Genomic DNA, 20873 nt, shown 5'->3' with positions numbered 1-20873 from the left:
TAATAACTCCTAAACAAAGCCGCAGTTGACTTTGGTGCAAAGGAAAATGTCTCTTAGAATGGTCTCAGGAACCACCCCCTTTCGGGATTTTCACGAATTTTGGGACACCCTGTATATATCCTGATATATCCATATATATCAGTGGCTGGCTGTGTGTGTGTGTGTGTGTGTGTGTGGGTCCGGTGGTAGGCTCTGTCAGACTGTGCTATCTGGGATATATATATATCTTGGACAACATTTGAATTATTACAAATTGATAGTAACTGTAAAATTCATTTGGTCATTAGAAAAATGATTGATGTTACAATAAATATACGCATCTGTACACATGTAATTTGGCATATATAAAAATGATATTATTTAAGGACAAGAGAATAATTGATAAAATAATTATTATATACTTGATAAATAAATTTCAAATCTGTTACAAACAATAATGGAACATGAAGTATGAGCAAGTATGAGTGATCATCAGTGATCATCAGTGATCATCAGTGATCATCGTCAGTTTTTAAATAATCAGTTGGCAGCAATTCAACGCATGTTATATTTAGTAAACATACCGAATACGAAGAATGACAGTCCCATTTTTAAATAACTAATAAGGTACAAGCGTGACATCATTTTTGCTTGACAACTGACTGGGCAATATTAAACTATTTCAGTTTTATGAAGCTGAACGCATTCAGTGTTCGGTGCTTCATCGGATTAAGTCGAAACTAACTTATCTCGACTGTCTGAACGATTCTTTATGTTTTGACAATTAGATATCGCGCAGTACCCGCCATCAAAGGATAATAAAAATATTTGATAAGAGTACTCGTGATAAGAAAAAGTGAGGTTGGCAGACTTAAAACACCTGTGACGATTATTAGTTTAATAGAATGTGGAAGGGATAACATGGCTACCGCCTGGTGACGTTCGTCCGCCGTCGCCGTCGCGAAATCAAATGCTCCCAAAAACATCTGGTGAACATTTATTAGTGTAAGTTCCGTAATTTTCTCGTGGAAAACGCGTATTACGTTTGGTGAAAATTGTGAATCACGATGATGAACATGTGGAAAGTACGGGAGTTGATGGATAAGGCGTAAGTATGATTAAGTCAGTTACACGCGATCTAACCTTGCTTTTACTTTTTTTCGACGCACTCCACTCTACTACTTGCATTGATATGCTGTACGATTCGTCCTTAAATTCTAAGTTTATTGTTACTCATCCCTGTTGAATTATTTAATAAATCGCTTTACGTCTTCGCGATATCTCTTAATCGAAATTTCCTTTTTATATTGAATAAAAATCGGAATTATTCAAGGTTCCTATGAACTTATCTCCATACATATACAGATTTTTCAGAAGAATTTATGCAATGCTTGTATAGTCTCAATAGTTGAACAAATTATCGACAGATAATTATTCGATCGAGTATACAGAAGTTTCTGGGTCAAATAACAAGGGATGTCTCTTTATACATATATGGTATCAAACAATGTTGCGTTGCACTCAGTTGTTAGTGTTGTTGAAAGATAAAATCATTTTCTTATTATCTTAATATACTCGTAGCGACTCTCCTTGAATAATTGTGCATCTTTATTACGCTTCCGAAGTTTACGTGTTTGTCGAATATATATTATTAGAGTAAACAGTAGCTTCTCAAAACCTAAAAAAAATAATATGGTGAAATGTGTTTTTGTCGTACATATTTATAATAAAAGTGAATTCCTATTTTTAAAGTTGCCTCATTAATAAATTTTTATTTTTAAAACGGGGCTATATTGAGAAATTATAATCATTTTCTCGCGTAAACAAAGCATAATAGCAAGAAGTAAGTTGTCTATAACAAAAACTGGAATGAGCAGACAAGCCGTTTAACAAGTTTACAAACAGGTTATTTTCCGGGCTACGTAAGATAGCTGATTCATAAAATATTACAAATTTAAAAGTAACAGAATAAATTTTATCCATGTACATAATTCAATAATATAATACCAATGCCAATTTTGTAAAATATGTTTTCTTTAATAAAAACAGTTTGATGCGATCGTATACATTCGTAACAGAAGACTGAAACTCGTAAGCGAATGATATTTTCTTCTTAGAGCAATTACGAAAAAGTGTGTTTATAGCAATACGTAAAATTTAAAACCATTATTACGTAATATTTGGTAACAAAATCATTGACGAAGTCTCGCGCATTTTTGCTTAACTAACTACATATTTACTCTGTTCATATTTTTCAATTTACATATGGAAGGATGTCATGCATTTTTGCGCTATTTTCACGCTTGCCGCTATATGTATTATACTTTCACGCAGTTGTGATTTCATAGAGTGCGCGGGAAAAATATTCATGAAAATCGAAAGCGAGAAGAATGTCACGTTTGGATGAACGTTTAGACTTCCTTTTTTATGCATAATCATGGGGTGTGTTTGGTATAGTGACGGCACCGGTTCTTGTATGTACAGTAAATACACCGTGTATACATGTGTACTTACGTATGTATATATGTAGTATACATATGTATACACGTACGACGGAGTGTTGTGTTAAATAGCGGTTCTCAAACACCAATATTGTCTATACTATCCGTTACAATGATTCGCTGATCTGACTTTATTAACGTTTACACAATGTTGGAACATATTTATAAATGATATTGTACTATTTATAAATGATTTGTTTGAAGTGATAGTCACATATTCGTTTATAGTACGATCGGAAATGCGAGGTTCTTTGCGATCCGTGGAAACTGAGAAGCGGAAGAACACCATTATCTCAAACAGCGCTTTCTGAATACAAATGCAATCCACAGACGACCATGTGAAGACCCTGATTCAAACCGCGATTGTTCTTTTAACTGATCGTGAGATGTGGTTCGCATGAGCGATATATTTTTAAGCACTTGCTAATTATTTCATTCCACGTTTTTACCACTAAGAAGCGACTGTAAATAATTTTAATGTCAATTGTACATTCACACAGTTATATTTACCGGAAATATAGAGTGCAACAACCTCTCGCATAACCTCGTTCTTTTTGTTCTAAATTAATGTAATCGATTTACATACACACCTCAGTAAATATTCATTTAAGCAAGCTCAATAAAGAGAAGATTCATGATAATGTCAGTTTTGTTGGAATAAAATATTTATTCATATGATGGTAATCAATACATTCGTTTTTATAGAAAATATCTGTTTAATGGTCATTGTTGTACTGTTACGTACGTTAACGTTTAGATTACATTCGTATGTTTTTTTACACGAAAAAAGTAGAGATAATCGTTTACTTTGGTTAAATATTTTCAAATGGCGATATATTTGAGAGAAGTTAGCTTTTACCTTTACCGTAACTTCTTATTTTGTAACTGTCGTCGAGAATCGATGTCACAATATCGTTTCTTATCAGAAAATTATTCGAAAGAGATAAGTCCGAGCTCAGATGTAATCTCAAAACTTTGTACGAGTTTCTTGATAAGAGCTTGTAAATAATCGTGAAACCCTAAGCGTTACTAAAGGACTTATGTATGTGTATATTTATGTTGGTTTACCATTGTGTGCATTATCGTTAGAGGAAGAAAATTAGCAATTGTTCAGCTTATGACGTATTTCTAATGAAGGCAGGAGCGCATCATAGATTTCGCGGGCCCATATACTTTTTTAAAAATATACTATATTATTCACCCATTCATTTGATTTTTTTTGTAAGAAAAAATATACATTCGTAAACTCGTATGTGTACTTCATTCTATTTTTTCTTGCTTAACACGCACTACTAATCTGCCCTCAGAATCATTATACTTAATGAAGTGAATTTTGATTTCGTATTACAGTTTCGTTACAAATACCTAATTTTTGTAGGCTTTCAAGTTGATTTGTAAGCCTTAAGCCTTTCGTAGGTTCCATGCATTGTGCTCGATATGCCTACTGCATATGACCTTGAACGTAAGCGGAACGATTGTTTGGAAACTGAAAAAGGAATGTTACCATTCCTTACTTATTCGGCCATGGCCAACCATTTAAAGTAATTCAGGCATATAAAACTGTTCTGATTGTATGAAAGTTCTTTTATGGGTAGACTACATATATTTTTACAGCAATGTCCATTTTTCGAAAAGATTTACAGCAATGTCCAATTTTCGATATTTTATAAATTTGCTGATGTGATAAATGCAGAATTGATATAGTCCAGTTACATGTAAATTTGTCCAGCTACATTTGTATATTATAGGCCGTCCACACACGGGTCGATTGTAATCGCGTCGTGAAGTTCGTACGTCTTGCTCGTCATGTACGATTCGTGCGGCGGACGCGATTTCGTCCACACACGGGTCGATCGTCGATTTGGTCGAGGCAATTCCAGTCGCATGCGATTCCCCTCCACGTGACTTCCAATGCAAATGAATGCAGAGCCACACAGAGGTCGATTCGTGGTCGACTGAAATCGCGTCCGTGGCATGAACAGTCGCATGCGATTCCCCCTCCACGTGATTTCCAATGAAAATAAATGAAGAGCCGCACATTGAAATCGCCGCAATTCTAATCGCGTGCGATCGGCAGCGAAGTTGGAAAATCGCGTGGATCGTACGATTCGCGCGACTCATGGAGGTAAGTTTGTGCAGTTCATGTAATTTAAATGATTTGGCCATTATTTTTTGTAGTTTGAGTGCATTGCACTCTTCGATGTGGTCTGTGTATTTAGGTTACATAGGTTATTATTTATTTATTATCTTTTTTTATGTTATTACGCATACTAATAACATTAAAGTAAGCTTTTTATTTACATAGTTGAATATAATCATGTAGGTTTATGAAAAACAAAAACAAAAGGCAAAGTAAAAAAAAATTGAAGTCACAGGGATTGATAAACTGTTGTACAATTTTCTGTGGAGTGGGAGTGTTCTTAGGGAGTTGTCTTCTCAGGTCGACTTAATCCGGAAGTATTACCACTTGGTATATTGAGCGAAGATTGAGGGAAATCTGTTGAACTTCCACCAACCTCATCTATGAGGAGCAAAGCTCTCCTTTTGTAACTCCTCAGATGAGCATTGCTCCTCATAGATGAGGTTGGTGGAAGTTCAACAGATTTCCCTCAATCTTCGCTCAATATACCAAGTGGTAATACTTCCGGATTAAATCGACCTGAGAAGATTTTGCCTTTTGTTTTTGTTTTTCATAAACCTACATGATTATATTCAACTATGTAAATAAAAAGCTTACCTTAATGTTATTACTATGCGTAATAACATAAAAAAAGATAATAAATAAATAATAACCTATGTAACCTAAATACATAGACCACATCGAAGAGTGCAATGCACTCAAACTACAAAAAATAATGGCCAAATCATTTAAATTACATGAACTAAACAAACTTACCTCCATGAGTCGCGCGAATCGTACGATCCACGCGATTTTCCAACTTCGCTGCCGATCGCACGCGATTAGAATCGCGGCGATTTCAATGTGCTGCTCTTCATTTATTTTCATTGGAAATCACGTGGAGGGGGAATCGCATGCAACTGGAATAACGTCGACCGAATCGACGATCGACCCGTGTGTCGATGGTTCATGCGACGGACGCGATTTCAGTCGAGCCGATTTCAGTCGACTACGAATCGACCCGTGTGTGGCTCTCCATTCATTTGCATTGGAAGTCACGTGGAGGGGGGAATTGCATGCGACTGGAATCGCGTCGACCGAATCGACGATCGACCCGTGTGTGGACGGCCTTATTATGATTGGTTTCTCGATCGTTCGAAGTATAACTTGAACATCTGAAATATGCTAATGATCATAATAATTGCCCACTTCTCACCTATGTTACTATGACTGTGGGCGTATTTCAGATGCTATATTTATTGCATGTGTTTACTTTCTAAAGGTGTTATCCGATGAAAAAAGTGAGTTTTATGTTTTCTACGTTCTCGCTTCGTACCGAAGCGTGACAATTGTAGCTGTTGAACAGAGCGACAGGTGTAGGTAGTACATAGCACCGTGTTCGGCTACTGTCGCGAATATTTCAGATACATACCTAGATTATGTGATGTTGCTGTGATGTTTCATATGGTTTCTTGTTTTTATGATCGCTAGACCGCGGATTTTTATGTAAAATAAAAATTGTTCGCATCGATTGCAAGAAACAGGAACGGAATAGACATTTCTTTCCTTCTTTAACCCTTAGCTCTCGAGTGGTGAGTCAGAGCTGCCATTAAAAATTGCTGTACCATTATTCAAAATATTTAAACTCTAAACATTTAGACATTTAAAATCTAAACATTTAAGTATTGTATATCAATTTCATATCCATAAAATGAAAAAAATCATATAAAGAGGAATTATTTTAGGTTGGAAAAATTTTTAATTTTTGAGAGTTAAAATAGCTCATAATTCGAAAATAATATATCGATGTCTTAAATTTATTACTCTACTGTTTCAAATACCGTTTTTCTAATAAATGGATAAAATCCGCCCTCTAATAATCACACATTATTCGAAATTTTCCATAAATATGCAAGACCACGAGAGTACTAACATTTTCTTACAGTTTTCTATCCTGAAGATATAATCTTAATGTACCGTAGACAAATTGTTGTAGGCCTTCAAAAAAGACTACCCCTTCTTCTCCATATTGTTTATAAAAGAGTAGACACACACTAAATGCGTAACACTTTAATTTTAAACACGCTTTTCCCGAAATACGACTGGAAACAGACTACATGCATCATTTGTTCTTTTCCACGAGTTCTTCAAACTTTTGTGAAGTCTATTAATTAGATTATATTTAGCTGCATGTACAGAATTTTCATTTGAATTTTTTAATGGATTTCTCGTAAGAAGTGTTCGAAATTTACGAACTTGTCTGTTAGTGATAAGTCATTGGAAGGAATACATGACTAACCCCCCTTCCACCTTCTATTACAAATATTTACGCATTGATTAGACGTATCACTGACCGTTGCAGAAATGATTTGATCTCACACGTATGGATAGAATATAGTGCTAATCAACTGTATTTGACATTTCGTGATTTATTGTCAATATATAAACAACTCCGAATAAATATTAAGGTAGCTGCTGGTTAAAGTTGTCTTCTCCACTGATAGCCGTATTCAATTTTAAACATTTTTCTCGATGGATTTCTGAAAAAAGATGTAAACGTCGAAATTGCTTTTTCATCAATATGAAATAAAAGGTAGTTTAATATAATTTGATCACGTAATGCAGGAATAGTCCGTGCGCGGTATAAATATACCATGTGCAATTTTAATGGAACCAGTGACCGGAATATGGGGGTTTGACCTGTTTCAGATGCGATTTCATATTGGGGATGATTTCTATATGCAGGAATATCGAACAAACTATACATATTATGACGATAATAAATGCCACTTTTGTATTAAAACGACGCGATCGAAAACAAAATCGTATAAAAACAATGACTATCGAGCGATAATGGAAAATGAACGTATGAAAGTATTGTGTTCGAGCAGAGGCGTAAAATTATTGCGCAATTAGCAGGTGTTCGTACTGTACAGTCTGCACGTAAACAGTGAAAGTAATATTACATCGGAGTCATTAGCAGCGGCATATACGTTGTTTTCCATGACTAAATGTTAAAGCCTGCAATTATTGCAATTTATTAAAGAAATAAAATTTAATTTTACAGGACCAACGTGGTAATGAATTATACGGAAACAGAGGCCAAAGTTCGGGAAGCAACAAATGATGATGCGTGGGGTCCTACCGGTATGAATTTTAATTTCAAAAGAAGAATATTTTTATGTGAAAATATTCCATTTCCTCTAATCTATCAATGTGCAATCATTGGGGTTTATATCGTAATTAAAAAATACGATATACTCGATCTATAAAGTTTATTACACACAGTTCGATTTATGATTTCAACGTGGATAGCGAAAATTGTATTTTGCAATTTCGAACGTGTAATCAATCGATAGTCCGTTATTTATGGTATTTTGTAAATAACGTTCTAATCAATCCGTCAAGTTATGGATTTGTCGATTTCCTTTCTTAAAAACGTCGATAAACTTTCTGAGGCTGCATTCTTTGTATGCATTTATTCGTCAAAGCTCAACGTATGGCGAAATTAATTGTGCTACTTGCATTACTTCAGGGGCAATGATGCAAGAACTGGCTCAGGCTACATTCACATACGAACAATTTCCCGATGTAATGTCCATGTTGTGGAAACGGATGTTGCAAGAAAAACGAAATTGGCGTCGGACTTACAAGGTATGCTGTACTGTATATATGTATCTAGTGAGTACAGTGCATCGAATATGTTACTTGTAAAATGATTTCTTACAAATGAAAGTGATTCATTATATGTATAAAAATTAAATTTCATTTTAACCCTCTGATGCATAAAAAAGTTATTGAAATGTTTGTTGCATTATTAAATTTGTATAAAATAAATTACTAAACGTATTTAATGTCTTAATAAACTACTGAAAGTATTGTACGAGGTATTACATCAGTTTTATAACGATCAAATTAAGAAAATCATATAAAATGGAAATATTTCAGGCCGGAGGAAAAATTTGGCTTTCGAATTAGAATAGCGCCGAGTGCAAAGGGTTAATATTTTGTACACAGGATGAAAATTGTAATATTATTGAAATAGAGTAAAAAATTCGGTATGAAATGTTGCTATTTGAAGCTTAAAACTTACTAGAGATTATCCTTTTCATAGTTTCTACCTATATTAGTGTATATACAATAGATTTACACAGATTACTCATTCGAAAATGAATGACGAATGAACAATCTCGGATGAAAATATTTTTTACGTACATCCACCTCCGTTCCGAGTGTACTACGATTTTCGCTTTATTTATCTTGTATATTATTCATTTGTCCTTAAACGATTCTTTTTTTTGCAGTCTCTTTTACTTTTGAATTACCTCGTTCGCAATGGTTCGGAAAGAGTGGTCACATCGTCTAGGGAACATATTTACGATCTCAGATCATTAGAAAATTACACTTGCATCGATGAGTTTGGAAAGGATCAGGGGATTAACATAAGGCATAAAGTTAGAGAACTAATCGACTTCATCCAGGATGATGATAAACTAAGAGATGAGAGAAAGAAAGCAAAGAAGAACAAGGACAAATATGTGGGACTATCCAGCGAAGCAATGGGAATGCGTTTTGGTGGTGGTGATAGATGGACGGATAGTCCGAAATGGGGAAAAAGTAGTATAGATGCATACAATGATTGGGATAGAGATAATCGCAGTAAAGGTTTCGAAGATACAAATAACAGGTATACTAGATAAATTAAGAAGATATTAATTATTAGGACCTTCACAGATTAATCAACTATTTTTGATATTGTTCGTTTTTCAATGGGCGTTGCCGTAGCGATGATGGTGAAAGAGAAGATTCGGATAACGACGTTCATCCAAATCCAAAAAGAGGTGGTAGAGAATACAGAGATACTATGGAAAATTCAGACCATGTTAACAAAATTAGTAATGTATCTGTTGCTTCCACGAATGCTTCGCCAGCACGATTTCCACGAACCATTAAAAAAGTAGATCTAGGTGCTGCTGCAAATTATGGAAGGGAACAATCCAATGTAAGTAAACGATATTAAGGGGTAGACGGGTAGACTCTCGTTTCCAGGTTTGCTAGGGTGCGGGATGCGCCTTCTCATTTCTCGATAATGCAACGATGGGAGTTTTCAGTAGTCAAAAGCGCTAGATACAAGATCAATCTGGGCCGCTATCGCCTTCAGAAGTCCTATTTTTACGTTTACGAGGCGTAATTTGTATTATTCGGCAGCGTAATTTTCATTATTCGGAAGCATAAAGCTGCGACAGCTACATGCTGCCAAATAATGCAAATTACGCCTCGTAAACGTAAAAATAGGACTTTTGGGGGCGATCGCTTTTGACTACTGAAAAACCCCACCTTTGCATTATCAAATAGTGTCATGCTTTCTAACATTTCCAATGTCTCGCGTGTATTCCCTCCTTTCATTCAATAATCTAGGACTAGGACTAGAGAAGTGAATGGAAATATCAACTAAAGAAACAGCAATACTGTTCGTACATGGTACGTCGAGGTTACCTAATTTAAAGACATAAATATTAAAGGTTTCAATAGAGATTTCGTCTTTGCAACAATGCTTTATGTCATTACTGAATCACCAGAATAGTGATTCAATAAGAAATAATGTGCCTCCTTGATAACGTCTTTTTACGAGTCATTAAATCACGTGATATTATCGAGGAAATATGTATACTTTTTATGACAGAATAATAATAATGAAAATTTTTAAATCGCGTATTGTTCATAGACAAAAATAAATTATGTAATGTAAGTTATTTACATACAGAAGTGTCACTATCGTGAACAACATTTGAATTATTACAAATTGATAGTAACTGTAAAATTCATTTGGTCATTAGAAAAATGATTGATATTACGATAAATGTACGCATCTATAGGTACATGGTATGGTATGGACATGATATTTGGTCCCCTCAGGGTTTCAAATTCATTTACCAATCCTCTCCTTTTTCCACTCTCACCATCGCCTTTTTCAGCGGGACCTACTGTTTATGGTGGGTTCCGAACCACCTTTTGCCAACAACACGTGAAAAACACCCCGGGTGGGTCACTTTCCGGTTTTTGACCAGACGGTCACCCATCCTAGTGCCGGTCACGTTCCACGTTGTTTAACTTCGGTGATCTAACGAGAACCGGTGCTTTCAACGGGACTACGGTTGTTGGCCGTCTATAGGTACATATGTATGTAATTTGGCATAAAAAGGATATTATTTATGGCCAAGAGAATAATTTCTCTTTAAGAGATGTTCTAAGAGAACATCTTTACATTATCGAGAAATGAGAAGGCACATCCAGCACTCTTGCAATCCTAGAAACGAGTCTACTCCCTTAAGCCTGCAAGATTAAAATCTGTAATCTGTAGTATCTGCGAATTTCAACAAATAGGAGAATTTATAAGCTGAATTTTATATTTACAGAATGGTGTATCTGGATTACAAAATAGCTCCCTATCTTTGCCTATCAAGCAGAAAAGTAAAAACGATATTTTGAATGATATTTTTGATTCTCAAAATGAGAATAATACTAAACCAACAGTCGATGATGACGAGGATTTTAATCCAAGGGCAACCGCTCAACCTGCTGTACAGAGTCAAAATGCTAATACAGATTTTGGAGATTTCACTAGTGCATTTGGAAGCCCTACTGTAAAAACGAAAGATAGTAATGATGAATTTGCAGACTTTACGTCTGCGTTTACCTCGTCTGTAACGATATCTAATCCTGCTGTACAATCACAAATGCCACAAACACAAATCAATATAACAGGAGCAACAATACCAAATATTAATAATTCAGCGATCAACAACGCCAATAATACCATGTTTACCAATACACAGTCAGCTAGCACACCTTTAACAAATATGAACTCTGCAAATTCAATGTCTCAAAATTCTAATGCGAATAGTAATTTGTTCGATAGTTTAAGTCAACAAGTGCTCAATAATCAGCAGGCACTGAATAATAATGCTGGTATGTTATGGATCACATTTCAAATTATTATTTAATTGTTATTTATTTTATAAAGACTAATGTCGGACTTGAATGGATGCTAATATCGTTCTTTTTGTAGCGCCTTCAAATACAGATCTTTTATCAGATCTGGATACTCTAAATTCAATGTCCGGCATCGATAGGCAAGTAAACAATACCAATAATTCCAACCTTTTCATAAGTGTGGGTTCTCCTGTTGCGGCTAATCAAGGAGGTAAGCACATTAAGATCAGTATATCCAGAACTTCATGATTCCATAATGTTTGTACACATATTTTTTAAGTCTAGTCAAATATATAGGACATACCATGCCAAGGCTTACTTTTTACTGTCAATATCAGAGATTTTATTCAAAATAAAACATAACGTAAAGCGCGCGAAATTATATTATGTTGCCGGATCTCTGATTTATTTATAAAATACAAATTAATAATATAATCTCTTCTTTCTATTGAAACGTCAATTTCTTAACAAAGAATCAGACCAGGTTTGAATTATTACTAAATTTGCAAAGAATATGAATTTATTTCTTTAAAATTTTCAGACAAGCAATTTTCAAGGTGAAATGTATGAAATAATTATTTGTTTATAATTTTCAATAGTATAAAGTTAATTCTCTAATTAACAAAAATTAATTTCACGTGTCGTACGTTATATTCTATTTTTAACAAACTTCCGCGTACCAGCGGTAACAGTTAATTGATTTAGAGATAATAATCGACTTATATAACATACATTTGATACTTCTCGACATTGAAAATTGTATGGATATAAAACATTATTGAATCATGAAGTTAAGAATTTAGAATGTGTTAATTATTGTAAAAAAGCTTTTTGTTATATTTTTCTTTGAAACTTAAAAGAGAGAGAATAGATTATCTTTAAAGATAATATAATGCCCCCAAGAGAAACTTTCATTACAGCTTTCGAGATGGAAGAAAGCACCACTTCAGCTGAAAGTCTTTCAAACCATGCTGCAAACCAACTTTTGGAAGAATTATATCATATTGGTCCAATTAAAAGTCATAATACTTTGGAAGAACTGCAGTCGAATATTTCTGAATATATTAAATTCTTACCGGGCCCACTTACGCCACAAAAATACAGCAATCTTGATGTTGACAGAAAAATCGATTGTATATTACACGGAAAAATTTTAGGAGAAGTTATTGAAATGTTTGACTCCAATTGGCCATTACAGAATAATACATTAGATCCGTTAATTAAACAATTGATAGTAATCGACGGTGCAACATTACCAATTTTAGCCGAATCTTTATTTGCTTTAATCTATGCACTAAAGAAATTCGAAGACGAGAAAAGAATCTGCACTATTTCCATAATTTTTGAATTATTAGTGAAAAGCGACTCTGTGTTCTCTGGAATAATCGATGCATGTAAATGTCGACCAAAAAATATAAGGCAAGAAGAGGAATTAGATCAAACATGGCATGACGTTGTGCAAATTCTAATTTCATTACCTAACCGGGTAGCTAACAAACTGAAGAGTAAAACATTGGATACTTTTCGTCCTCAAACGTATTTTAAAATTATCAATTTTCACATTTCTCGAGTATTATCTTTCATAAATACTGGGTTACAACATAACATTGATGTAGACACTAAACTGCTTACATTATTGATTAGTAAATTAGTAATTGTTGCAAAATCAGAAAATATGTTGCCTCTTGTCACTATTCTAGCGGAATGGTGTTTCGAAAATAAAAATAATGAACAAACTTTAATACAAAATTTACTAAAAGAATTAGATACATTAAGTATAGCGCCAATAGCTGTATCATTTTTAATGCATTGCGATGTAAAATTTGGCGTTCTTCCAGTTTTCGGAGATGCATTATCGAATTCAAATTGGAAGTACACGTTGACAACCAAAATTCCATTAATGTGTTATTATAACGATGAAAGGGTAATCTTAAATTTGTCTTCATACTTATCTCAATTTCTACATCGAGACCGTACTCTGATTGAATTGCTAATGAAACTTCTAGACATTTGGGGTGATAGAAGCGCTTTGAATCATACTTCTGTAGAACAACATAAATATATTACAAAACTAATTGTTATGTGTTTGAGGAAATCGAAGGATTACTTAAGTTGGGACGACAAGGACAATATTCAGAGATTATTACTTGCAGGTGTATCAGTTCATTTCGAAAATACGCATATTATTTTAAGAGCAATGGGAATGTGCGTCGGTGAAATTTTTAGTAAGGAATTAGCTGAATCAGACGATGTACCAAAACTTTCTTTTGATTACGGAAATATGCCGGGTGAAGTAATAGATTTAGTTCAGTCTATAAAAGCATTAGGTATAAAAACCGAAAGTGCAGAAGCAAAGGAACATGCAGAAGTGAATGATTTAATTCTTGATGATATCGAGTTTGACACATTGGGCGATAAGAAATTACATGAGCTGGGCATAGAATGTAATCTTTTACCTAAGAAAAGAATAGAAACTACTGATGGTGGTGATAGTGGTAAAGAAATTTCTCGTAGTAATTTACAAAAATCGGATACTTCTCGTAAAGAAACTGCAAAATATAGTGAAGTAATCGAAAGTAATGATACAAATGATTCAGAATTAGACAGTGATGATGACTTAGTGCCATACGATATGTCTAATGATACTAAAGTTATTGAAAAACTACGACCAGTCTATTTACGGGATTTACGTGATAATTTAGTAAATGAAAAAAATTCCACGAATCCAGACATTTTCTCCGAATCTTTAGAAGTTTGTGAAAAATTAATATTGTCACAACTACCAGGTGACGATGTATCATTTGCTATTGAACTGCTTGAGCTTCTTGTCACTCTTAAAGAATCTTCTCACGTAGAACACTTTGATGTATTACAATTCAAGTCTTGCGTAGCTATAGTTACCATTTATCCTAAAGAATGTGCTGAATACCTGTGCGAACAATTTTACATGGAAGTGGATAAATATTCTGTAAGCCAACGATTATTCTTCCTAGACATATTAGCTGAATCAGCAAGAAGATTGTCAAGTATTCCAGTTGTTAAGGACGAAGAATATGATTCCCATGAATCAAAACTAAAACCAAAGAGAAAAGAAACCTCGAATAAAGTGTCCATTTTCATTAATACTGAGAAAAGTCAACAGTACAAGGTACTCTATAGCGATGATATTGACGACTTTGGAAAGTTTGATGATGAAACTGTGCAAGATTGGCGAGAAATTGTTGACGAGAGAATTAAACAAAATACAAGAAGATATGCACATAGTGCGAATTCTCCTAAAACATTTGCAAATAAATTTGGAAATGTTGCGTCTTCGTTTTTCTATCCGCTTCTGTATAGTTTTGGTAAACAAAACACTTGTTTAAATAGTGGACTGCAAATATTTTCAGACCAAGAGAACATTCTGTTGATTCGATATCTAAAAACATTGTCAACCATAATGGTTTCAGCACAAAATTGTTTGTTAGCTCCTAAAATGGGAAAAGAAGTTTTAGAAGTATCATGGACCCTACGATATCATGATCAAGCAAAAGTTAGAGCGGCCGTGATAGAAAATATTATAGCTGTTCTTATTGCTGTACCAAAAGATACAGTCATAAATGAACTATTTGATATTATTATAGAAATAAGATTATGGCTTTTAGATTCGTCCCAGAATGTAATTACTGGGGATCATGATAAAGAATGTAGAACTCTAGGTGCCAGCGTAATATCTTTGATTGATTCCATTATAGGTTCTACATTTATCCAACAATAATAAACTCGAGTAAAATGTTTGCTTAATTTAAAGAATTTTAGTGTAATTAAAGAAGCTTTTAAGTATTTTTGCACCTCTTTTTATTATTTATCGCGACATGAAATTATGAAAAAATTTCAAAGTTTACATCATTAGCATACATCATTTATAGTATAAGTTACAATAACTAAAGTTGAAACGACTGATTTTTTAAAGAACTGTAACACCTCCAATATAACTTGTGTTAAATAAAAACAAAATTTCATTATAAACCAATCTATCTATTACGAACTTTTAAATATTTTTACCTTTTTAACACATCATTAAGTTATTGTAAGATACTTGAAAGGACGCAATAAAGTATATTGAAGGAAAAGATGTATTATTACAACTAAAACGAATGTCACATTTAGGACCGATTGGATTAACGTCAGTTACAAATCTTCTTACCCCTACGTCAACCAATGCCAAAACATCATACCAGATTTCAAGTAACGCACCTGTACAAGTTGGGTCTACATGGGCTGGTTCAGGATTGAATATAGATCTTGACAACATTATGGGAAGTAAAGCAAAACACACAGGACCTGTGCCAACAATGAATCAAATGGTTACAAATAGTCCACAGCATCAAGTTAAACTTATGAGTAAGTGATCTATATAAAATGTATAACATTCATTGTTTATTGATACAATGTAACGAATGATTCATTTATTTTCATCATATTTGCAATTTTATGACAATACATTAAACTCCTGAAAACCTAATCGCATATGTGCCTATAATGAGAAATATATATATATGTCCAAATTTTCGTCAAATTCGATTAAGGTTGGTATGAGCTTTAAATAATTAAAAATGGCAAAAATGCTTATAATTATTAATAATAGGTAAATTAGTAAGTTAATTTATAATTAATTAATAGTATTTATTTAATTTTAGAATTAATAGAGTTTTTATGCATCAAAATAAAATGTAATTTCAATGAAACTTTGTGTGCGTGTATAACTTATTGTTAGATCTATAAATGGCATATTTTATATTTTCATTATGAGCATAGATAAAAAAGTTAAAAATCGTGACCTCCACTTTTTTCTGCACATTACATAGTAAACTGATTCTTCTAAGATTTAAAAAAAAACTCGAATAATTTATTCCAATTTTAAAAAAGTTTTTAATTGGTGCCCACTTTATTTTGTCCTTGACTGTATATTGCAACTAAACTATATAAGTTGCAATTCTATCTTTCAAGAAAATTTTTTATGGTTAACATCTATGTATTACTAGTATTATCAATAGTATGATAAACTGTTAAAGAAATAGTTCATTTAAATCCTATCAATATAATTATTTTAGCATCACCAACAATGGGATATACATCACCTACGATTCAACAACAGCCAAAACAACAACAAGCAAATCCAGCATTTTTCCCAGCATTTCAATGAACAGTTAAATAATTGAATGCTAATATTAGTGAAACTAAGAGGCATAAACTGGAGTTGAAATAAATTTTCTATTTTCTGGGCGGAGCAATCTAATTATATACAGGGTGCAGCTGTAAACAATTCCGTTATATAAATGTGAAAGAAAAATGATCAGTAAAATATATTGAATAATCATGTGTTCACATATAATTCAGAAAATATTTCAAATTTTTTAGTTGAACAGTTCATATTCTACATACTATATGAATTTTGTTGCTATTGTTTTTCTTTTAACTAGTAATTAGAAGTATGAAAAGCAATTCACTGAAGAAGGTAATACATATATATACATACTCGTGACGAGTTCTGAATAAATTACGTGACTACATAGAGTTAAAACTTTAAGAGCAGCTGTATAGATTTATTAAGTTTCAATATATCTGTGAGCATGTATTTGTCAAAGTGAGACTTATAGAATAATATGTTCCCAGTAACATTCCGCAATATAAATATTGCATTTTTCTAACGAATATTTACGTTATTTGCAAATTATGCGGGAACAAATCAAGAGAGACTTGTCCTACACATTTTATACATAATGTAAATTGAATGAATTTTACGACGAATCAGGATTATGCCTTACGTGTATAATGTACTATAAGAATGTGTGCATGAAAGTGATTTGTAGAAATTTATGGAAATGTAGTATACTAATACTTTTATTTACTATTGGATATATGAGAAATTCTGTTAAACGTTATTTAATATTTCGAGAGGGAGCAGAGAATACTTTTACAAATATAATTAAAATATATAATTGTGGTCTCTAAAAAGCTGTGTTTACATTGTCAACGTGACGATGTAAATAATCGTTTCACTTTTTTATTATGGATATTCGACATTGATGATATTCGTCTATAATGAAGAGCCGAAGACGCAATAACATCATTAATGATAAGTGCTTCCCTATTATAATTAATTTTGCACGAGAAAAAAACCTAGTATTACTTATCAGAACTATATGAAATTAGTACTATTTAAGAAGATATAGGGGTGAATATAAAAAGCATGTGTGGCAGGATATGAGATATTATTACGTTACGAAAAAAGGCACAGAAGCACAAAATCAGCGTAACAGAATGTTTTTGCGCTTTACAAGTGCTCCACTCAGCATGGTGATTAATACTATGTGTTTACGAATCATTGTTAACTATGAAACTATTCGAGAAGTTTGTAACTAATATGTAATAACATAATTATACAAAAATTTAATCATCCATATGATTGAATGATATTCTAGAACTTTTTTAAAGTAGGCGAAGAAAGTAAAAAATTACTAAATAACACTTCCTTAGTTACGTATTATTAACAATTAAAAAAATGCATATCTTTCTGAATAATTGTTTACATAATTATCATGATGAGGGAAAGATAGTTATTAATACTTAAGTATTACCTATATTAGAGTATTAAGTCGTATTTCCTTTATGTGTGCTGTTTATTAGCAATGATTCCATAAATCTTTGCTGCATGATACTGAAATACATTATAGAATGGTTTGTTATAGAGTATTTATAATTAATGAAAAGATGTTGCAAATTTTGTCTGCATGCTGTACTCGTTACTTTTTATTTGCAATAGTATACATATTTTATATACACTATGTATATATATATTTAGTAGTAAAGTCTATGTATCAGTTGTATTTTCATATATAATATAATAGATACTATAAGTTTTTGTTATGTATGCTATAAAAGGAGAACATTTTAGAAATTATTTCAGAATTTGCAGCAAAGTTTGATTTTATATTTTAGACGTGTTCTTGAATGAATGATTTAGGCAATCCATTGCTTTCATTAGAACATGTATTATAAGTAATATAATATATATACATATAGTATAGATGATTGGAAAATTTTATTGTTAAGTTCTTATCTCAGATTCTGTTTCAATTACTGTAAACTTGATGTGAAACTATATACTTACAGGCTTCTATGCGAGTATCAGAGACTGAATCTTGTAAAGGAGAAACGAATCCTTTACGTTTTCCATTATTTGAGCATTTTATATATATGAAACAAAATGTTTGATGTAGATGGGAATATATTTTTAAAGTATTAAAATATACATATAGGTATGTGTATCAGTATATGTACATACACATGTGTGTATTATTGTACAAACATAAACAATTATAGTCAATACGAGTAGGCGTGATACTACTGTCATTGAAGCCGCTTGACATACAGAGGCACGATTACAGTCTAGAATTACAGAGGCCTTTATAAAGTCAAAACGGATAAAACAGATAAAAAAAGATAGAATCATCGAAATTACAAATCTCCTTTGCTTAGTGAATAAGTTTTATAAATTTTTATCTAGAACATTGGTGAAAAGGTATATATACTTGAAAAATTTATATTAATTTTAAGTTTAAAAAAAATACAATGGAAAAAAAGAAATTGATATTTATATCTTCTTAACATATGCTTGACTAATTTCTTTTTAAGAATAAATTATATATATTTTCATGCGATTTTTACGCGCGATGATATTGCTCACTGTACATTCGATCAGTATGATTTATAAATTTCTTATAAATTTAATTATAGTTTGTTAATGTCATTTATGTAATTGTCAATTGTTACTGATGTACTTATATAAGTACGTAATTGTTTATTATGTATATATATATATATATATATATATATATATATATATATATATATATATATATAAGCAAGTGACAAAAAACTAACAAGTTACAAAAGTTTCAAAAATGATTTTTATTGTTGTATCTTTATATATATATGTATAGTTACGTTTATATCGGAGTATTTTGCAAGTAATAAGTATTACATTGAAATCACTAAGCAATACATGTATACTGGTACATATCAATGTTAATCGCGCGTTTAGAATACATATATAGTTACATATGCCTTACCCCGTTCTATGTATAAAAAAAATTATTATTCCTCTAGTAAAATTCAGGACAGTCATTACATATGTCGCTTATGATACATACGTGCGAATGAAAACTGATAATTCATTGTCAATTCTTGACTGAATATTGTTTACAGTAGTCGCGATATTTGTAATTATGAATTCAGGTATTTATACTGACATCACAGTTTTATCGTTATTAAATGCTCATTGGTGCTGGTGTTGATATGAATTATTATTAACTATTTTAATTTACGTCATATTTAACATATAAAAAGTACCTTGTCCTTGCATTGGCAGTGCTCAATTAATTATCCTTTACTATAGTCTTTTCCTTCAAAACTCAAACGCAATTCCTTTCAATAGCAAATATTTTACAATATGCTCGAATAGGGATAAATATATATTGCATACAGGGTGTCCCAGAACAAGTGTCGTTCCTTGAAATGGGAGGTTCCTGAGACCATTCTAAGAGACATTTTCCTTTGCACCAATGTCAACTGCGGCTTTGTTTAGGAGTTATTAACAAAAAACACGGACCAATCAGAGCGCGCCCTGGCCCGGCGCGCCGGCAAGCGAGTGTCGCAGTACGCCGTGACATCGCATCGTGACGGCGCGGCGGCCCAGGGCGCGCTCTGATTGGTCCGTGTTTTTCGTTAATAACTCCTAAACAAAGCCGCAGTTGACATTGGCGCAAAGGAAAATGTCTCTTAGAATGGTCTCAGGAACCTCCCATTTCAAGGAACGACACTTGTTCTGGGACACCCTGTATATTGAAATTTACGAATGTAAGTTTCTTTATATATTCTTTTATACACATAATCTCTGATTACTTATAATTGGTATTACAAATTTACTTTTTTAATGAAACATATTATTATATTAATTGTGAAATAAATATTGTATTTTTGCTACACTAAAGATCTATATTTGTATTATGTTTAATTAGTAAATGCAAATTATAGAGACATAGTAAAATAATCATTAAACAAAAGATTAAAGTACTTGGATATTAAATTTCATAAGAAATATATTTATTTAATAAAGCAAGTAATTTAAGATAATTTTAGCAGTGTAAAATTTTGAGAATCAAACATTTTGCTAGGTTTTATTCGAATAATAATATATTGTATAATAAATGAACAAACACTCAATTACAAACACAATT

The 20873-nt window shown here is 32.4% G+C and overlaps 1 protein-coding gene across 4 annotated transcripts; it reads left to right on the top strand.

Moving 5' to 3' along the window:
• Positions 1 to 626: 626 nt before the first annotated feature.
• Lqfr (clathrin interactor lqfR) lies at positions 627 to 19937 on the top strand. Of its 4 annotated transcripts, none has more exons than XM_076446121.1 (9): positions 627 to 1087; positions 7309 to 7555; positions 7667 to 7746; positions 8135 to 8253; positions 8904 to 9286; positions 9385 to 9601; positions 11016 to 11568; positions 11669 to 11803; positions 12513 to 15600. In XM_076446121.1, exons 3-9 carry the CDS (start codon positions 7680 to 7682, stop codon positions 15347 to 15349), a joined length of 4311 nt encoding a protein of 1436 aa, XP_076302236.1. In that variant the 5' UTR covers positions 627 to 1087; positions 7309 to 7555; positions 7667 to 7679; the 3' UTR covers positions 15350 to 15600. The 4 variants fall into 4 exon arrangements, with proteins under 4 accessions (XP_076302236.1, XP_076302234.1, XP_076302237.1 ...); XM_076446122.1 differs by lacking the exons at positions 7309 to 7555; positions 12513 to 15600 and adding exons at positions 15742 to 15975; positions 16686 to 19937 and having other exon boundaries at positions 662 to 1087; XM_076446120.1 differs by lacking the exon at positions 627 to 1087 and adding an exon at positions 6962 to 7192.
• The last annotated feature ends 936 nt before the right edge of the window (positions 19938 to 20873 follow it).

The sequence above is a fragment of the Lasioglossum baleicum genome, unplaced genomic scaffold, assembly GCF_051020765.1.
Source record: "Lasioglossum baleicum unplaced genomic scaffold, iyLasBale1 scaffold1072, whole genome shotgun sequence".
Lineage (NCBI taxonomy): Eukaryota > Metazoa > Arthropoda > Insecta > Hymenoptera > Halictidae > Lasioglossum > Lasioglossum baleicum.
Note: the sequence above shows the minus strand (reverse complement) of the source record. Positions and strands in the feature narration are given on the sequence as shown.

Bases quoted from the DNA above. Each gene is read 5' to 3' on its own strand.
- Lqfr (XM_076446119.1), top strand. From the start codon at position 1,047: ATGATGAACATGTGGAAAGTACGGGAGTTGATGGATAAGGC. The intron at 7,747-8,134 runs GTATGAATTTTA...GCATTACTTCAG, and splicing joins TGATGCGTGGGGTCCTACCG to GGGCAATGATGCAAGAACTG. The intron at 9,287-9,384 runs GTATACTAGATA...GCGTTGCCGTAG, and splicing joins TTCGAAGATACAAATAACAG to CGATGATGGTGAAAGAGAAG.